This window comes from Boleophthalmus pectinirostris, unplaced genomic scaffold, assembly GCF_026225935.1.
Source record: "Boleophthalmus pectinirostris isolate CB_2022bp ecotype Guang Dong unplaced genomic scaffold, ASM2622593v1 HiC_scaffold_6, whole genome shotgun sequence".
Lineage (NCBI taxonomy): Eukaryota > Metazoa > Chordata > Actinopteri > Gobiiformes > Gobiidae > Boleophthalmus > Boleophthalmus pectinirostris.
This window is the reverse complement of record NW_026571447.1, coordinates 26,033,815-26,049,192: the sequence shown is the minus strand read 5'-3', so window position 1 is coordinate 26,049,192 and position 15,378 is coordinate 26,033,815. Positions and strand designations below refer to the sequence as shown.

General features: G+C 38.3%; 4 protein-coding genes across 4 annotated transcripts; all 4 read right to left on the bottom strand.

The window, feature by feature from the left end:
• Positions 1-144: 144 nt before the first annotated feature.
• stmn2a (stathmin 2a) lies at positions 145-4,831 on the bottom strand. The gene is made up of 5 exons (XM_020937299.2): positions 4,222-4,831; positions 2,815-2,910; positions 2,536-2,708; positions 1,352-1,543; positions 145-1,041 (listed from the first exon to the last, which is right to left on the bottom strand). Exons 1-5 carry the CDS (start codon positions 4,238-4,240, stop codon positions 982-984), a joined length of 540 nt encoding a protein of 179 aa, XP_020792958.1. The 5' UTR covers positions 4,241-4,831; the 3' UTR covers positions 145-981.
• A 107-nt stretch (positions 4,832-4,938) lies between these two features.
• Positions 4,939-7,540, bottom strand: upp1 (uridine phosphorylase 1). The gene is made up of 7 exons (XM_020937433.2): positions 7,218-7,540; positions 6,687-6,798; positions 6,442-6,600; positions 6,041-6,155; positions 5,751-5,960; positions 5,532-5,678; positions 4,939-5,451 (listed from the first exon to the last, which is right to left on the bottom strand). Exons 1-7 carry the CDS (start codon positions 7,256-7,258, stop codon positions 5,303-5,305), a joined length of 933 nt encoding a protein of 310 aa, XP_020793092.1. The 5' UTR covers positions 7,259-7,540; the 3' UTR covers positions 4,939-5,302.
• A 1,585-nt stretch (positions 7,541-9,125) lies between these two features.
• gra (granulito) lies at positions 9,126-10,624 on the bottom strand. Its single transcript, XM_055163672.1, is given in 6 exon segments — positions 9,126-9,483; positions 9,667-9,723; positions 9,804-9,910; positions 9,988-10,045; positions 10,384-10,539; positions 10,541-10,624. Coding segments are annotated over 5 exon segments (456 nt in total). The 3' UTR covers positions 9,126-9,483; positions 9,667-9,672.
• Positions 10,625-13,155: 2,531 nt separating this feature from the next.
• Positions 13,156-15,372, bottom strand: rbm12bb (RNA binding motif protein 12Bb). Its single transcript, XM_055163670.1, is given in 2 exon segments — positions 13,156-14,378; positions 14,381-15,372. Coding segments are annotated over 2 exon segments (1,788 nt in total). The 5' UTR covers positions 15,053-15,372; the 3' UTR covers positions 13,156-13,262.
• Positions 15,373-15,378: the final 6 nt, after the last annotated feature.

Here is a 15,378-nt window from a genome sequence, read left to right as displayed (position 1 = left end):
AGATGTTTATATAACTTGTCATTTTATTAGCTGTTACATTTTCCCTTTAAGCACAGAAAATAACCCAAATTTGCATGCCAGATTTACAGAACCGATTGCTTTTTTTCATCAAAGCTTTAACAGAGCGAGTTTATGAAGGGGGAAATACAAGCAGCAGTGTGTTCATACCAGTGAATTTAAAAAGAGACTAGTTCAGAGTGCCTCTGTCCCTTTGTAAGCCCCTGACTGGAGCAGACACAAATACAGGTGCGCCATGGATAATTCACATTCAGAAAGCCAGACCAGACATAATTATTTTCACTAATACCGATACCAAGGTTGGAGCAAAAAGCACATTCCATTGTCCAAGACTATTCAGAGAACTTTAGTGTGGCATAACAATCCGTCAATGAGCTCTCAAATACTGTGTAGCCTATTTTACAAAATTATTGAGCAAAATGACAAGGACGGTGAAAAAAAACAGGTGTACAAAGAGCTGCTCCAGTTGGGCAGAAACATTCTTGATTCTAATAAAGCACCTCAAGGTCTATCTATAGAGAAAGTGGACACGTTTAAATGTGTGTTTGGCATTTTCGTTTCCATGTAAGTGTGGGATATGGATGAAAACAGTGAGAAAAGTCTGTTATCTACAATTCACCAACCATCGTTCTTCACAAAAGACACAAACACATGATCATACATAATCGTGACATAACACACTCAGTCTAGAACCAACTCACCCATCAAAGGCCTTTCAATAAATTAAATAAATATCCACAAAGTAAAAAATACTGTGTTGTACATTTAATGCACTTCACTCAGATATGAATAAATCAGTCAAGATAAATACTCAATAATACTCTCTACTCTAATCAGTTGAATTTATTGTTACTGTAGTTGTATCCATAAATAAGACTGCAAGTGTCTGTACTAGTGATGCTGTGTGGAGGAGGTGATGTTCAGGACTCAGGGAGATGGAGTTTCACTGTAGAAGCACTGGGCTCATGCTGTCAGCTCCTCCCGAATCTCTTTGTTCCTGCGCACCTCCGCGGCGTGTCTTTCCTGCACAAAACAAGATTAAACAATGTCAGAGTGTGAATCTAGGTCTGTAACTAGCAATTATTTTAGTAATTTTTTATTAGCCGATTAGCTGATGAATACATTATCAACCAAATTAGGTATACAATATGATGACTGAAGGCTTTTAGATAGAGAATCTGTATAGTCCAGATAACAATTACCATTATTAAAATACTCATTAAAATACTTTTTTTTCACATTGAGTCAATTAATCTTTGCAGCCCTACGTGAATATTATGATTGTATTGTCTTTATTATCTATCCATGTCCATATGCAGCACTTTGTCTTTACCTTCTCCTGTAAACGCTCCATCATGGCGGCCAGGTGGGCTTCGCGGTTCTCCCTGATCTGGTCCATCTTCATCATGAGTTTCTCCTCGGCCATCCGGCTGAAGTTACTGTTTTCCTCCATGGCCTTGAGCAGCACGTCCCGCTCGTGCTCCCTCTTCTCAGCCAACATCCTCAGCACTTGGGCCTCCTGGGACTGAAAGACAAGGCAAACAATGATCCTATTCATGGGTTTAAGAAAGATTCAAATTTAGGTCCATTGCAATAAGCAAATTAAAACAAAATATTATATCTTTTGAATTGTGAAAAGTCCTCGTGATATCACCTATAACAGAAAGTCCATAAATATGTGTGTATAAAAGGACTCTGGACCAGAGGAAGGATGCAAACTGTGTAACATCATGAAAGACCTATTTCATGACACTGTTGCAATCTGACAACAGCAGAGCTCAGACTTTCTGAAGTAAATGCTCTGTCCATGGAGCTTATCAGATGGCAGGACATGTGGTTCTGCAAGTAAAAATAATATTTTTACCTTTGCTTTTTCAACATAGACATACTGTCTAAAGATACTCAACCAATAAAATGTTTAAGTATGTTTGGCAGTTTCTTTTTTGCAGTTTCAAAGTTTTAACTAATGAAATAAAATTTTGTTACATGTTTTAAGAAGTCACTAATCATTAAGTTAATAGTTTATTAGTCAAAAAGCTTTCAGGCTTGTAATATTGTATTCAGAAATGTATTTAGTATAGTTTAAAGTCTATGGGGGAAAGATTAAAAAATGTAACAACTGCAACAACAATAAATTACATTATGTTCTATTAAGGTTGAGGTTAAGGTTGAAAATATTGTCCCTGTGGAAAAATCTATTTTTAGCATTTGACCCATCCTTCAATGTCAGGAGCAGTGGGCCACTGCAGTGCAGTTTCTGTGCTTTAATTCAAAATGGTGAAGACTCCCTCGAAACACTTATGCATTTTAACAGGAAGTTGGAGCCATTAAAATACAGTCCCTGACACATTTATAACTCTGCAAATTCCTTATTACCACTGCAGAGTCCTTATAACCAAAATAAAAATTAAAATTCAAGATTTTTATAAAGGGCTATCTTGGCTCTTTTCTCACACCTGCCTGAAACTTTTGCACAGTTTTGTACTTTGTTAACTTGTACTATTTGGAGCATCTCACCTTCCTCCGCTCTTCTGCTGCCTCCAGTTTCTTCTCGATGTCCTCCAGTGAGATGTCCCTCTTGGGTGGAGAGGGCAGACCTGGGGACACCTCTGACACCGGAGATAAAGGCTTAAGAATCACCTCAAAAGCCTGTCCAGATGCTCGCTTGTCTATTGGTTTCACCTCCATGTCTGTAAATGACACAGTGACAACACCCCGAAAATCAATCTCCAATCAATTAAATCAATTAATGTATTAGGAAAAAAGGGAATAGGCAAACACAATGGATCAATATACCTTCAAATTCGCAAATGAGGTTTTTGCGAGATTCAGGGTAAAAACAGGAGCAGATGAGGGAGAAGACGGACAACTCCTTCATCTTTTCTTTGTAGGCTGTAGGTAAATAACACAACATCACATAGATGAGCCTTTGAAACTGTGACACATGGACTGATTAATAAGTCTCTGCGCTCACAAAAATCTCTGCGTTTATGTCAAGGAAATTAAGTCAATATACCAGTTAACATCAGTCATCTGTCAATATTCTTTCGCAACCAAAGGAAACAGCATTGTTGAATAATTAATATGGTGAACAAAACAGATTTCATCAAGCAAAAAGAGCTTACATCTCTAGAACGTCTGAGAAATTGTTGTTTCTGGCAAAAATTATTATTCCTCATTCATGCTACGAGGGTGGGTGGGGTATTCTAGAAACTTGCCCGAAGTACTTTTCAAACAGTGCACAAGACTGATCTGTTTTGAACCAAAGAATATGATCCAACATCATCATTTTTATTTGGGTTATAGTTTTCAGGTATTTAGCTTTTGGCATGTTTCCTCACTGTGCATATGCTAATAAATATTTTGAGTTCGCAGCACTAGTGTTGCAGAAAGCCCCTTGCAGTGATGGCTTGCCCTCCCACATTGCCATGCACCTGTTTCCTTTGCATTTTACCATTCAGAGCTACATTTAATCTAAAAGACAGGTTCTTTTATATGCCACTTATTATAAGGAATGATATGAATGGAATGCAAACTGAACCACTAACCACAATGAGACAGGAGGCTCGTCCCAAGGCCTAAAATAGCCTATTGTAAATCACGAAAGACTGTCTATCAACAAAAGATGAATTCATATTTAATAACATCCAGGTTTGTGTGAAATGTGTTTAGGTTATTGTAGTTTTTTGTAGAGGGATGACTGATAAAACGCCCCTCGCTTGTATGAGGGCTAAACGCTCGCATCCTCGCGTCTTGGGTGGGGTCCGTCTGCATTATGCTGCATGTCAGACCGCTGTAGCATCAACTGCAGGTGTAAATAAAGAAGCCTCTAGCAAAAATAACAATGTACCCGAACTAAACAATGGTATAATATGAAATGATATAATAGATTATCCAAATTATTCAACTGAGGAAAGAGAAGAAATCCCAAAGCAAACACACATGGGTTGTTAACACACTGGCTAATTACATAGACTGAGACTACATTCCAAAACGCACAGAGACGCACCAAAAACGCAATTTCAAATGACTAAACGTGATGACAGAAAATTTAACTCCATATATATTAGAATAATGTTACACTTTTGGAAAAGGCGTACCACATACATCAGGCCGAAAAGGTGAAATAATAACCTATGCTCATGTGCGCAATGCTACGCCTACGCATTGGTTAGGAAGAGGATTGAAATAATGAAGGCTTACCTGCTGCTGTTTTGGCCATGCTGGATGGTATTTCACCGCAGAGGATTGTGGAGCTGTATTCAGGTGAACAGGGATGTTGCTTAAGGCACTGAGTCAGCGAACACAGCAAGTCCAGATCGGATGGATGGTAGGAGGCAAGAGCGCGTGCACACGGACACTCCTCTTACGCGCAGACGCAGTTCAGCTCTATGCGACCAGCAGTGGGCCAGTGTGCTGCGATATCCTCATCCCACTGTTAGATTATTTCTGGGAACAGGCTGCAGAATTTCAATAAATCAGCACCATTACTTCGGGACCGGTCACCGGGCACATTAGCGTCATCAGTGACTCATGGAGATGAAGCTGTAACTGTACTAACTCTACAGTAAATCGGCCTAATATAAAAAATAACATTTGAAACTCTATCGTCTGAAGTCAGTTGCAAAGAGACAGTAGCTATTTATATGCCAAAATCAGATTTTGTTACTGGGTTAACTGATTAATCTAGTTATCTGGTCATGTAAATGTATCGTTTATTTGAAGTATAGAGGCCTACAGTGTTTATAGTCAAGCATAGATATTGAACGTTCAATATTTATGATAGTCAAGCACCAGGCTTGGACTGTGCTGGTATGCAAATATATCATAATGGAAAGATACGTTAAACATATAAATTAATGTTCATACTGTGTCATAGCATCACAGAATATGTTCATGGAAATAAAAGTGACATGAGACTAACGTTTACAATATTTTATTTATATGTATTTATTAAATCATATGTGATATAGATAAACATACCTTTCTATTTAAATAGGTAAATTTATGTAACAACCTGAGAGTTAAATACATGAAACATGTGTGTATATATATATATATATATATATATATATATATATATATATATATATATATATATATATATATATATATATATATATATATATACAAATTTTGTGGAGCAATATTTAAGAACATCATATTCATGTTATGCAGTGATAGGATTAAGACCACAGAGTGAAAGGAAAGGCAGATTAACAAAATATTTAAAAATAAAACCGTGATCTATAATATCTTTAAATGCACTATTTGCACTTTGGTGTTAACTGTCTTTCTTGTGGGTAAGGTGCTTCTTGATGTAGTGACCGACCAGGATTTGCGGCCGCTGTTGGTAACTGCTGAGGACGTCATGAGAACTTGTAAGCTGATCTCCTTTAAGGCGGTCTAGTAACGTGACACACACCACAGCCGCTAGACAAACATAAATACATAAACATAAGATAACATTGTAATAACATTCAATGCTATGTTGGACTTGAACAGTTTCTTACCACGCAGGCCACTCATCTTGCACATAGCCGCAAACACAGAAGACTCCATTTCTATGTTGCAGACTCCAGCTTCTTGAGCGTTACGAAGATATTCTTGTTTATCTTCCTCAGTGTATGAGCAGAAAGCACCATCCAGACGGGCTTGACCTGAGTACATAATATAATCTGTAAATAACAGTATTTTAGCTTCTCATCTAGGATCATCCTGAGTGGATTTACCTTCATAGAAGTCCATGGTACACATGGTGTTTCCCATCTGTGTGTTAAACTGGTTTATCTCTTTACTACACTCCAGTAACTCCTGGGCCAGCTCTGAGTCCAGATCTGTGTTACGCATGACAGTCTTACCAAGTATCACCTGCTCAAACTTTGGTAGAAAATTGGCATCAACCGACTGTTTGGTGACAACAACAGAGCCGGGTTCAAGTCCTAACAACAGAGAAAAAAGAACAAATGTAGAATGGCAGAAGTTGTATTTATGGTTATAATGTGTTTATAAATGTACCTACCTATCCCACCAGAGGTCCCAATGCGGAAAATCGTAACATCAGTACAGTGGGCGTGGTGAAGTAGCTTTATTAGCTCATGTAACATTATGGAGATGGAGGGAATCCCCATGCCATGCTAGAAAATAAACAGGTTACCCCTTTTGATGTGTGTTGTAAACATATATATAACTGATAACAACTAATACATTAAATTAAATAACCTACACCTAATGTAACTGCTGCTACTATAATATCAAATCACCAATAGATTACAACACCATTATGAAGTGTTCATACCCTCCCCCACACACACACCTATCATGTGTCTATGACTGTTTAAGGGTATTTTGTGTCAAGCTAAAGAAAAAAAAGGGTTAAAAAAAAGGTATATTACTGATAATATTTGTAAATTATTAACTTACACTAACTGAAAGTACAGGTCCAATCTTGTACATAGCATAGCGGTCCGTTCCAGCACAGATATTTGGATATTCCGCTTTTGGGTCCTCCATCCCTAGTATACTGGCAATGTATTCGATGAAAGATTTCATTCTCCATGGGCTGCCACCGACACAAACAAACTGAAATGTACACAAGACGTTAATGATGATAATAATATAATGTAAATGAGACAAAAAACATAAGGCAAAATCGTAGTGCTTCTTACTTTTACATCACTGAACATAGCAGGGAGATCATGGGTTTCTGTTCCAAGACTGAAGTGATAGAGAACATCATCTTTCATTCCATCCAGGTGAGGATTATGCACAAGTATAGGCCTATGTGAAAAGACAAAAGCGTTTACAAGTTAACCCCTGGACATAATAACATTGTAAAGCACCTGTCACTGGGTTTATATTGTTTTACTATGTTACAAAATGTATTATTTTATTACAATGGTGTGTGGAAATAAAACTGTATGTTGAAGAGTAAGCTCAGGGCTGTATATACAAAAGTTTTACAAAACTCTATCGTATTGGGTGTAGGGCAGTCACGTCTAATTCTAGTCTAATTTAGTCGTTTTATTGGACTTTAACAACGATTCAGTGTTCATATAACAAAGTCAACAAAAATGACATAAGACTGGCAGCTGTTTTCTAAATCATGAATACGATGTTAATTAAATAAATCCTATAAAAAGATTGAATCGATAGAAATCAAAGAAAATGTTGGTAACTACGTGACCGGAAATCCTTACGTAGTGCATGACGCTGGTCGCTGTCCGCTTCTTCCACTCATCTTCTTGAAAATATTCAACAGATTAATCAGACAAATTTTTATCTTTAGAGATAAAATAAAATCAATCAATAACAGTTTGTCGACGGTAGAAAGAACGGGCTATCCTGTCTAAATAAACGAGGAAATGGATAGATGGCTATTTTCCCCAAATTGTCTGGCTCAGACACGGCAGGTTGGCTTTACGCACCTACAGCCTAAAACAAAACACAGTACACTGACTAAGGTAGATAAAACAAGATGTCTCTGCGAAGAATGACCTCTATAGCCTTCGCTACTGAAATTAATTTCGCTTAGTAGGCACGTAGCCCCTCCCACCAATGCGACGTCAGGGATGGGGGCCCTGACGCAGCATGCGGCTCCCTGTGATCCCACCTTTCACCCGCCTCCTCCCAGCTGATACACGCCCTTTATGAAATACCCTGAACACTGTGCTCTGGTGATAGTATCTGTTAGTATTAAAATATGAACAAAATATTTGAACATTTCCTAATCCCGTTTTACTTGTATTTGATTTCTACAGTGGAGGAAATAATTATTTGATCCCTTGCTGTTTTTGTAAGTTTATGTACTGACAAGAAATGAACAGTCTGTCATTTTAATGGTAGGTTTATTTTAACAGTGACTGTTGACGCGCTGAAGTTGTCCTGTGCCCGTCCCCCCTCTCCCCCAAACTATCCCCAAAGCACAATGGTAGGGATGATATTCTTGGGGTCATAGGCAGCATTTCTCTTCCTCCAGTCATGGCGAGGTTGAGTTAATGACAAAGCGCAGGATTTTGGTCTCATCTGACCACAGAACCTCTCTCACTCCCTTTCTAAATCATTCAGTGGAGTTCATTGGCAAACTTCAGGCGTGTCTGCACATGTGTTTTCTGAATCCATTGCGTCTTAAAGTCTTACTAATGGTTTACTAATAGTGATTGTGATCCCAACTGCCTTGAGATCATTGACTGGCTCCTCCCGTGTAGTTCTAGGCTGATTTCTCACTGTTCTCGTGGTCATTGAAACCCCACGAGGTGAGATCTTGTGTGGAGCCCCAGACCGAGGTTTACTGATGGTCATTTTATATTTATTCAGTTTTCGAGTACCTAGTTGCATCAACAGTTGTCTTCTTAACACCAGCTTCTTGCTTATCGTTTTGTAGCCCATTCCAGCTTTGTGCAGGTCTACAATCTTGTCCCTGACATCCTTTGACAGCTCTTCGGTCTTTCCCATGTTGCAGAGTTTGGAGTCTGATTGACTGACTGATTCTGTGGGCAGGTGTCTTTTATAGAGGGGTCTAATTCAGGTGATGAGTTGATCAGGAGTGTCTAACTGGTCTGTGTGAGCCAGAACTCTCAATAGTTGGTAGGGGATCAAATACTTATTTCACACAATGAAATGAAAATCAATTCATATATTTTCTATAATGTGATTTTTTAGAATTTCTTTTTGATATTCTCTCTCAATGTTAAAACCTACCATTAAAATTATACTGTTCATTTCTTTGTCAGTGGGTAAATCTACAAAATTAGAAAGGCATCAAATACTTACTTCCTCCACTGTATTTGGATGCATGGAGCATTTGTTATATAATAGCCTACACTCAACACTTAATTACCTCTTTCAGTCGCACTTTAAGACAAGAAAATGGTGAGTGTACTAACAACTGGAAATCAATTACTATCCCCAAACAGACAGTGTTGATACAGACCATTTAAGTAGATAAGGGGAACATGATATTCAACTAAATTTAAAATCATCTAATTTTTGATGATCATGAAGCTGTTGAATGAAACAGAAACAGTAAGAAAACAGTAGAATTTGCTGTACATAAAGATTATAGTGAATTTGAAAGTATGTGAGAATGAAGACCAAACAAACCAAAATGTGAGCACACACTTTGTTTATCTTATACCTTTCCAAATAACCACATCATTACAGTTACTTCCAAGTTAAGTTCTTCCCACTAATTACAGAGGTCTTCTCTGAGATGTGTTATCCTAATTTTTTGGAATATAAGATGCACGGTACATCCTTGTTGAAAAACACACAGCACACACATCAACAAAAATAAACAAAGGCTTAACACAGTGTTTTAAGGTGAAACAAAACAAACATGACTATTTTCTACTTCTTCAAACTGTTTTTAGATAAATAAAAATAAACATGCACATTTTACATAAAGAGAGATAAGAAATTGGGGTGGGGACTTGGGTGAAGTTCCTGAAAAACAGCATGAAGTTCCTGAAAAACAGCATGTTCACAATATAATTTTGTAGTACACAATATCACATTAAAAGTGTTACTAAGGTTATTTGCATGAAAAATGTGAAAACATTATCCACAAATGCAAAGTAAATGTACACATGATAAACATTGATTGTCAGGCCAAGAAATACAAAATAAGGTAAGAAAAATCTCACTCACATCTGTTCAATATTTACTCCAATTTTTGTCAGAGATCTGCAGGTACTCAGGGTCTCTCTGGTAAAACAATATACACACAGCATATAGTGCATACATGAACAACTTATAAACCTTTGTTTTAGTTCATTTAAACTTACTGCAGTTGATAAGACAATAGAGTGCTCAGGTAAGAACTTTGGTCTCTTCCTAGACGCAGGACAATTTGCCAGACTAATTAAAAAGTCCCTTGAGTAAGCAATCCGTTCTGGTATAAGAACACATTAAGTTGAGAACAGTGGCCTTATCAAAGGATACACGTTGCTTTTATAAATTAAAGCATACCTTGTTTCTTTTTGTGAAGGTCAAGGATCTTGTAGAACTGCTCAATGCCAATGAAGGGCTGTAAATAATATTAGAGACATAGAGCATCATAATATTAGACATAGTTCATAAGACTTTTTAGTTAGATGAACAGCAGCGCTCAGGACCTTGTCATAAAGCAACATAAAATTGTCAGTTAGCATAATCTTAAACCTACAGAGATTTTACAATACTAAATATTCAACTTGCCATTCATTCGAAAGTGTTTGACACAGAGATAAATCTATTTACCATCAGTGACCCAGCAGCTAATGCATCTCAATGGAAGTTTTGCACTGTGGCTTGTTGCTTGTAAACGTTTGATACCGAGCTCTGTTGGCATTTTTGTCAAAGGGGGCACAATATGTTGACTTTTACCTCTTGACTTGCCACCTCAATCTTGGCTTGTGCTTGTGCGCATGTGACAGGGTGGATTGTGGGCTCTGCGATGATGGAGGATGCATAATAAATAATGTTAATATTCTGGTGTTGTCCTATACCTTCGACAGAGAAATACTCACCAATATTAATACGGAAAGCACTGACGAAGGGGCCTTGCAGGTTCTAGATGCTTTTGCAGAATTCTTCTTCTTGAAATCTCCATTCTGTAGGCTAACATTTCATACATTCAATACATAAACCATTTAAAATCTAACCATTTAAAAGCTTGGTGTATACATGTGTGTTTCAAACTTAACTTACATTATTACCACAAACACTAATTGGCACTGTTATACATCTGAACCTTAAGTAGTTGTTTGCAATTGGCAATACAACAATTTACTTTACAGACATGTTAGCCATTGTAAAGCTTTAAAATGTTGCTTTAAAAATGTCACACAATATTTTGAAAGAATTTTGAGGGAGTTTGACGCCAATGAGAAACACACTTTAATTGTTATTGAACGTTGTTACTTTCTGGCGGTGGGACATCACCTTCCATGGAAATAAAAGTTGATACTTCAGAAAACTTTTCATGAGGATAAATAAGTTGTATGCCATACAGTGGAAGATGGAGGCCCGCCTACAGGCTAAGAGTCAGGTTTTTCAGTGCATTAAACCAAAACCAAAAATTATTCTGATTCTGATGAGGGGGAAAAGCGTTTATTTTAGTTTTTTGTTTGTTTGGGTAAAGTGTCTTACTGTGGTTTTAACTAGCTAGCGTCGATAAACTCAAATTTTCAGGTAACGAGTTGGGTGTAAGCATAGACACTTTATGGGTGCATGCAAAGTTATTTTCCTTTTATCGTAGAATGGATATGCAGAAGTATATATAAACTTGATCTAAAACGTTCAAACAAACATCTTAGTGCTCCAAAAATTAACAGTGATGTTATATTTCAAATTCCAATTAACAATTACGTACTAACCTATATTTTAGATTTAGCTATGTTTACTCTTAAGATGAAAACGTTCAAATGAAGTTGTTTCATTGTTGAAATCAAGTTAGAAATGTGTAATTTAGTATTCACCTGTTGTACAAACTTTGTCGGCGTGGATCAGTGAAGGTCTTGTAATGCCAGCGAAAAAAAAATCTACTTCCTGTTGGTAACTGAAAATAAACCTTCGGAATAACTACTCCGGAAGTGAAGTTTAAATCCCAACAAAATACATCAACGGGACCCATAACTGTATACAAATATTAATGAATATATATTTTAAAATAAGGAAGCTTTTCAGTCTGTATTTCCTTTTTTCCTTTATTAGTTAATCTTCATTTGTAACTATGGAGATACCCATCTTTCTTCATCACCTTGATATGTTATCGACACTGTTGGGCAAGTTACTTTGAAACTGTAATGCGTCATTTATTACCTATTACTGTCATTTCAAAGTAATTCGTTACATTACAATATTACTGCATTTAAAATGTAAGGCATTACATTACTATTGCATTACTTTAAGTTACTCTCACCAAAATAACTTTTGCGCTGTATATGGACTGAACCAGGACTAAACCAGGTCTAAACCAGGACTAAACCATAACTGAACTAGGACTAAACCAGAACTGAACTCGAACTAAACCAGAACTGAACTAGGACTAAAACAGGACTCACTGTAGGGACGGGCTAGAAGGTGACCGCAGGAGAAAGGAGCGGCTCTGCTCCGCACCTCACGGAGGTAAGAGCGGCTGTCGCCCGATCGCTCTTTATTGTACCCTGCTGCTCGGGCTCGCGGCCCTGATTTCAGCAACTATTTGCAGGTACCCGAGCCGGTGCAAGAGTCTGTTACAGCGAGTAACTTCTACCTTCCTTCAGCGTGTCCAGAAGTCCAACTTTTTGTGTGATGTTAGCATCTTCCTCTGCCTTTTGGGTGCGAGCGCAGGAGCCTTTGTCGGTTCAGAACGTTTCGTCGACGTTGTGGGTTTCGTCGGGGAGAAAACTTGCAACCGTACAGCACTTCAGAATCACACTGCTAGAGACTGAACATGTATTTAAATTTGGAAGCTGAACACATTCTGTACTGTACTGTACAGGAGACAGGAGTCCCTTGGCCAGTCAGGACGCAGCGGGAGGGACGCAATACGCATTCATACAATGTAAAAAAAAAAAAAAAAAGGGCATGCAAAATTGCACACAAAAAAAAAAAAAAATCTGCGAAACAGCGAGACCGCGAAAAGTAAACTGCGATAGAGGGAGGGACGAGTGTAAACCAGGCCTAAACCAGAACTGACCCAGGTCTAAACCAGGTCTAAACAGCGTGGAGTTCTTTGTCAGTCCTTTCGCCCGCGGTTACCTGAAGCTCTACGAGGGCGCATCTCCGGCGTTTCACCGCTGCTGATATCGAGGTGATTTTAGCGAATTTGTATGAAGAAAAACTCACCACTTCAATCCAGGTTAAAAAAAACATTGTAACGCGCGTTACTCACATTTGTACCGAGTAAAATATTACTATTTTTTCCCCTGTAATGCCTTACATTACTGCGTTACAGCAAAAAGTAATGCATTACTGTATTTCGTTACTTTTATAACGCGTTACTCCCAACACTGGTAATCGACATACTTTGAGATATCATAATACATAGCTTTGTTGAATATTTTCATTAAAAATAAATGCTTTGCTATATCTGTGTTCTTTCCTTTTTCCCCCCTTGCTCATGTAATTATGACAAAAATGCAACTTTCAGAACTTAAAGAAGTAAATAACTCATTATTTCAAAACAATTTCACAGAACCATTTATTTTACAAAAGAAAAGCATGTTGCATATATACATAAATGGCACACTTGTCTACCTAAGACAATAAAATGTGTAATATTATAGAAATACAAGTTGAATTTTTCTTTGGCCAATTGGTCTACCAGTAAGATCATCAATGGCTGCGAGAGCCTCCTGCCGGGATTCAAACACCACAGTTGCAGTGCCTTTTGAAGCCCCATTCTTATCGTATTGCAGTGAAACAGACCCAGGGATTATGCTGTAGCCATAGCAAAAGTCATAAACCTCTTCTACTTTAATGTTAAATGGTAAATTGATTAGCTTTATACAAGTAGGACCATCATGACCGGAGAGCTTGGTTCCGCCACGTGCACTCTCTCTGCCTTCACTATGTGAGCCTCGTGTCAAGTCCCTAGAGACACGAGAGCGCTCTTCTCTCAATGGTCTTTTAGGAACAAAGTCTGTCTCCTGAACAAAGGATGCTTCAAATTTCCTCTCTGGATAGCGATCTTCTCTCGAAGACACTTTTGGTTTAATCAAGTCCTGCACTTCGGACTGTGAAACTCCCCGTAGTCGAACCTCTGACCCCAGAAACCTTCGTCCATTGAGCGAGAGGGCCTCAATAGCCTCCTCTTCAGTCTGAAAAGAAACTATAACCTCACCAAGGCCATTTCCTTTATGATCACGCAGGAGAATAACATCATCCTCAGCCACATTAAACCCAATTAAGAAGTCCATGACCTCAACTTTCCTCACATCAAATGGAAGGGACCTTATGTGGATGCTGTTTCTGTCACTGGAAGAATCGAGCTTCTGATCTTCCAAAAGACTGATCATTTTTTCTCTTGAGATTGGACGAACGCTAATATTTCGATTAACCATAGTTCGGTTGTCTCGATCCAAAGCATCACGGTAATCCTGCAGACTTCTAAAAAGCACAAATGCACGTCTTGTTCTTGAGCCACTGCCATCCAGCAGGTAGAGAATCTGATCACTTCCAAGCCTGGCTCTAGAGAAAAACTTCATGATGTCATGTTTTTCTGCAGCATAGGACATATTGTCTAAAAGAACACAGTATTCACCACTTGAGGGTGAGGAGCTACGGACTAAAGGGGGGGACCTTGATCTTCCATGATACTGTGAAGCCTCCTGACTGCGAGGCTGTGATTGTTGCTGCCTTTCAGACATTCCTGACGGAGCTACACCAATGGTATCTTCCCAAAAACCTGTTGCCATTCTTTCAATGTATAAATCTCAACAAATCTTGTACCGATGTATTGCTTGTGCCTTTTTAGCCCATGGTTTGCATCTTCCTTTGATGCAAATGTTACAAGGCCATTCCCATTGTTTTGTCCTCTATTGTTCTGCACAAGAACCACCTTTTCTACAGCCAAACCGTCAAAGAACTTAAGCACATCTTTCTCAGTGGCAGAGAAGGGCATCCCTCGCAGCATCAGTTGTCTGTCTTTTTCAAAGCCTGATGTCCTTCTGTGTTGTGTTGGAGAGTAGCCCAATCTGCCAGAAGGCCTTCCACGATCAGTTGAATGTCTGAGTCCCCTCTTTTCTTCCATCTTCATACGTCTTGGTTTTTCATCCAGCATTTTTCTTTGATCCATGACCATATTCACAGAGCTTCTTTCCAGAACATTTTGCATTTCTGTTTTGCTGCTCAGCAGCAATTTAACAGGTGAGTCTTTGATATAATCACCAGATTTAGTCATGGCAATTCTTGCATCCTCATCTGAGCCAAAAATGATGAATGCTTCATCTAACTCGCCTCCAACTATATGCACTCCCCCATCTGGAATTCTAAGGCCACTGAAGAACTTGCGAATGTCCTGAGAACCCGCTGCTATCGACAATCCCTGTAAACGGATGACGACTGCCATGCTGACCAAGAAACACCTGTAGACAAAAGGGTACAGAAAAGCATTAATGCCAACAATTCTCCTCCAAAACTAAGTGAAGAATAAAGTTCCATATACTGATGATCCATTGGTGGTTTTCAGATTCTAAAATGTGATAAGTCAATCCGCACAAAAGCCATTGCTTCTATTTGTGTCTATTAAGAAAAAACAAACAAAAGGGAAATCCACACTCCTTGAACATGAGCATTAATGGTGACCAGGCCCTTGAACGCACCATTATACAACAAAATCTGCACATTAAGAAGTACTTTTTCTCATCTCCATTGGATGTTAAGGGCTTATGGAAA

Excerpts from the sequence above, each read along its gene's own strand:
- upp1 (XM_020937433.2), bottom strand. The coding sequence starts at position 7,258 with ATGAGTGGAAGAAGCGGACAGCGACCAGCGTCATGCACTAC. Across the intron at positions 6,799-7,217 it reads CGACCAGCGTCATGCACTAC|GCCTATACTTGTGCATAATC; the intron begins GTAAGGATTTCC and ends CTTTTCACATAG. Across the intron at positions 5,961-6,040 it reads TGGGACCTCTGGTGGGATAG|GACTTGAACCCGGCTCTGTT; the intron begins GTAGGTACATTT and ends CTCTGTTGTTAG.
- stmn2a (XM_020937299.2), bottom strand. Across the intron at positions 2,709-2,814 it reads CCTCATTTGCGAATTTGAAG|ACATGGAGGTGAAACCAATA; the intron begins GTATATTGATCC and ends TGTCATTTACAG. Across the intron at positions 1,544-2,535 it reads CAGCAGAAGAGCGGAGGAAG|TCCCAGGAGGCCCAAGTGCT; the intron begins GTGAGATGCTCC and ends CTTGTCTTTCAG.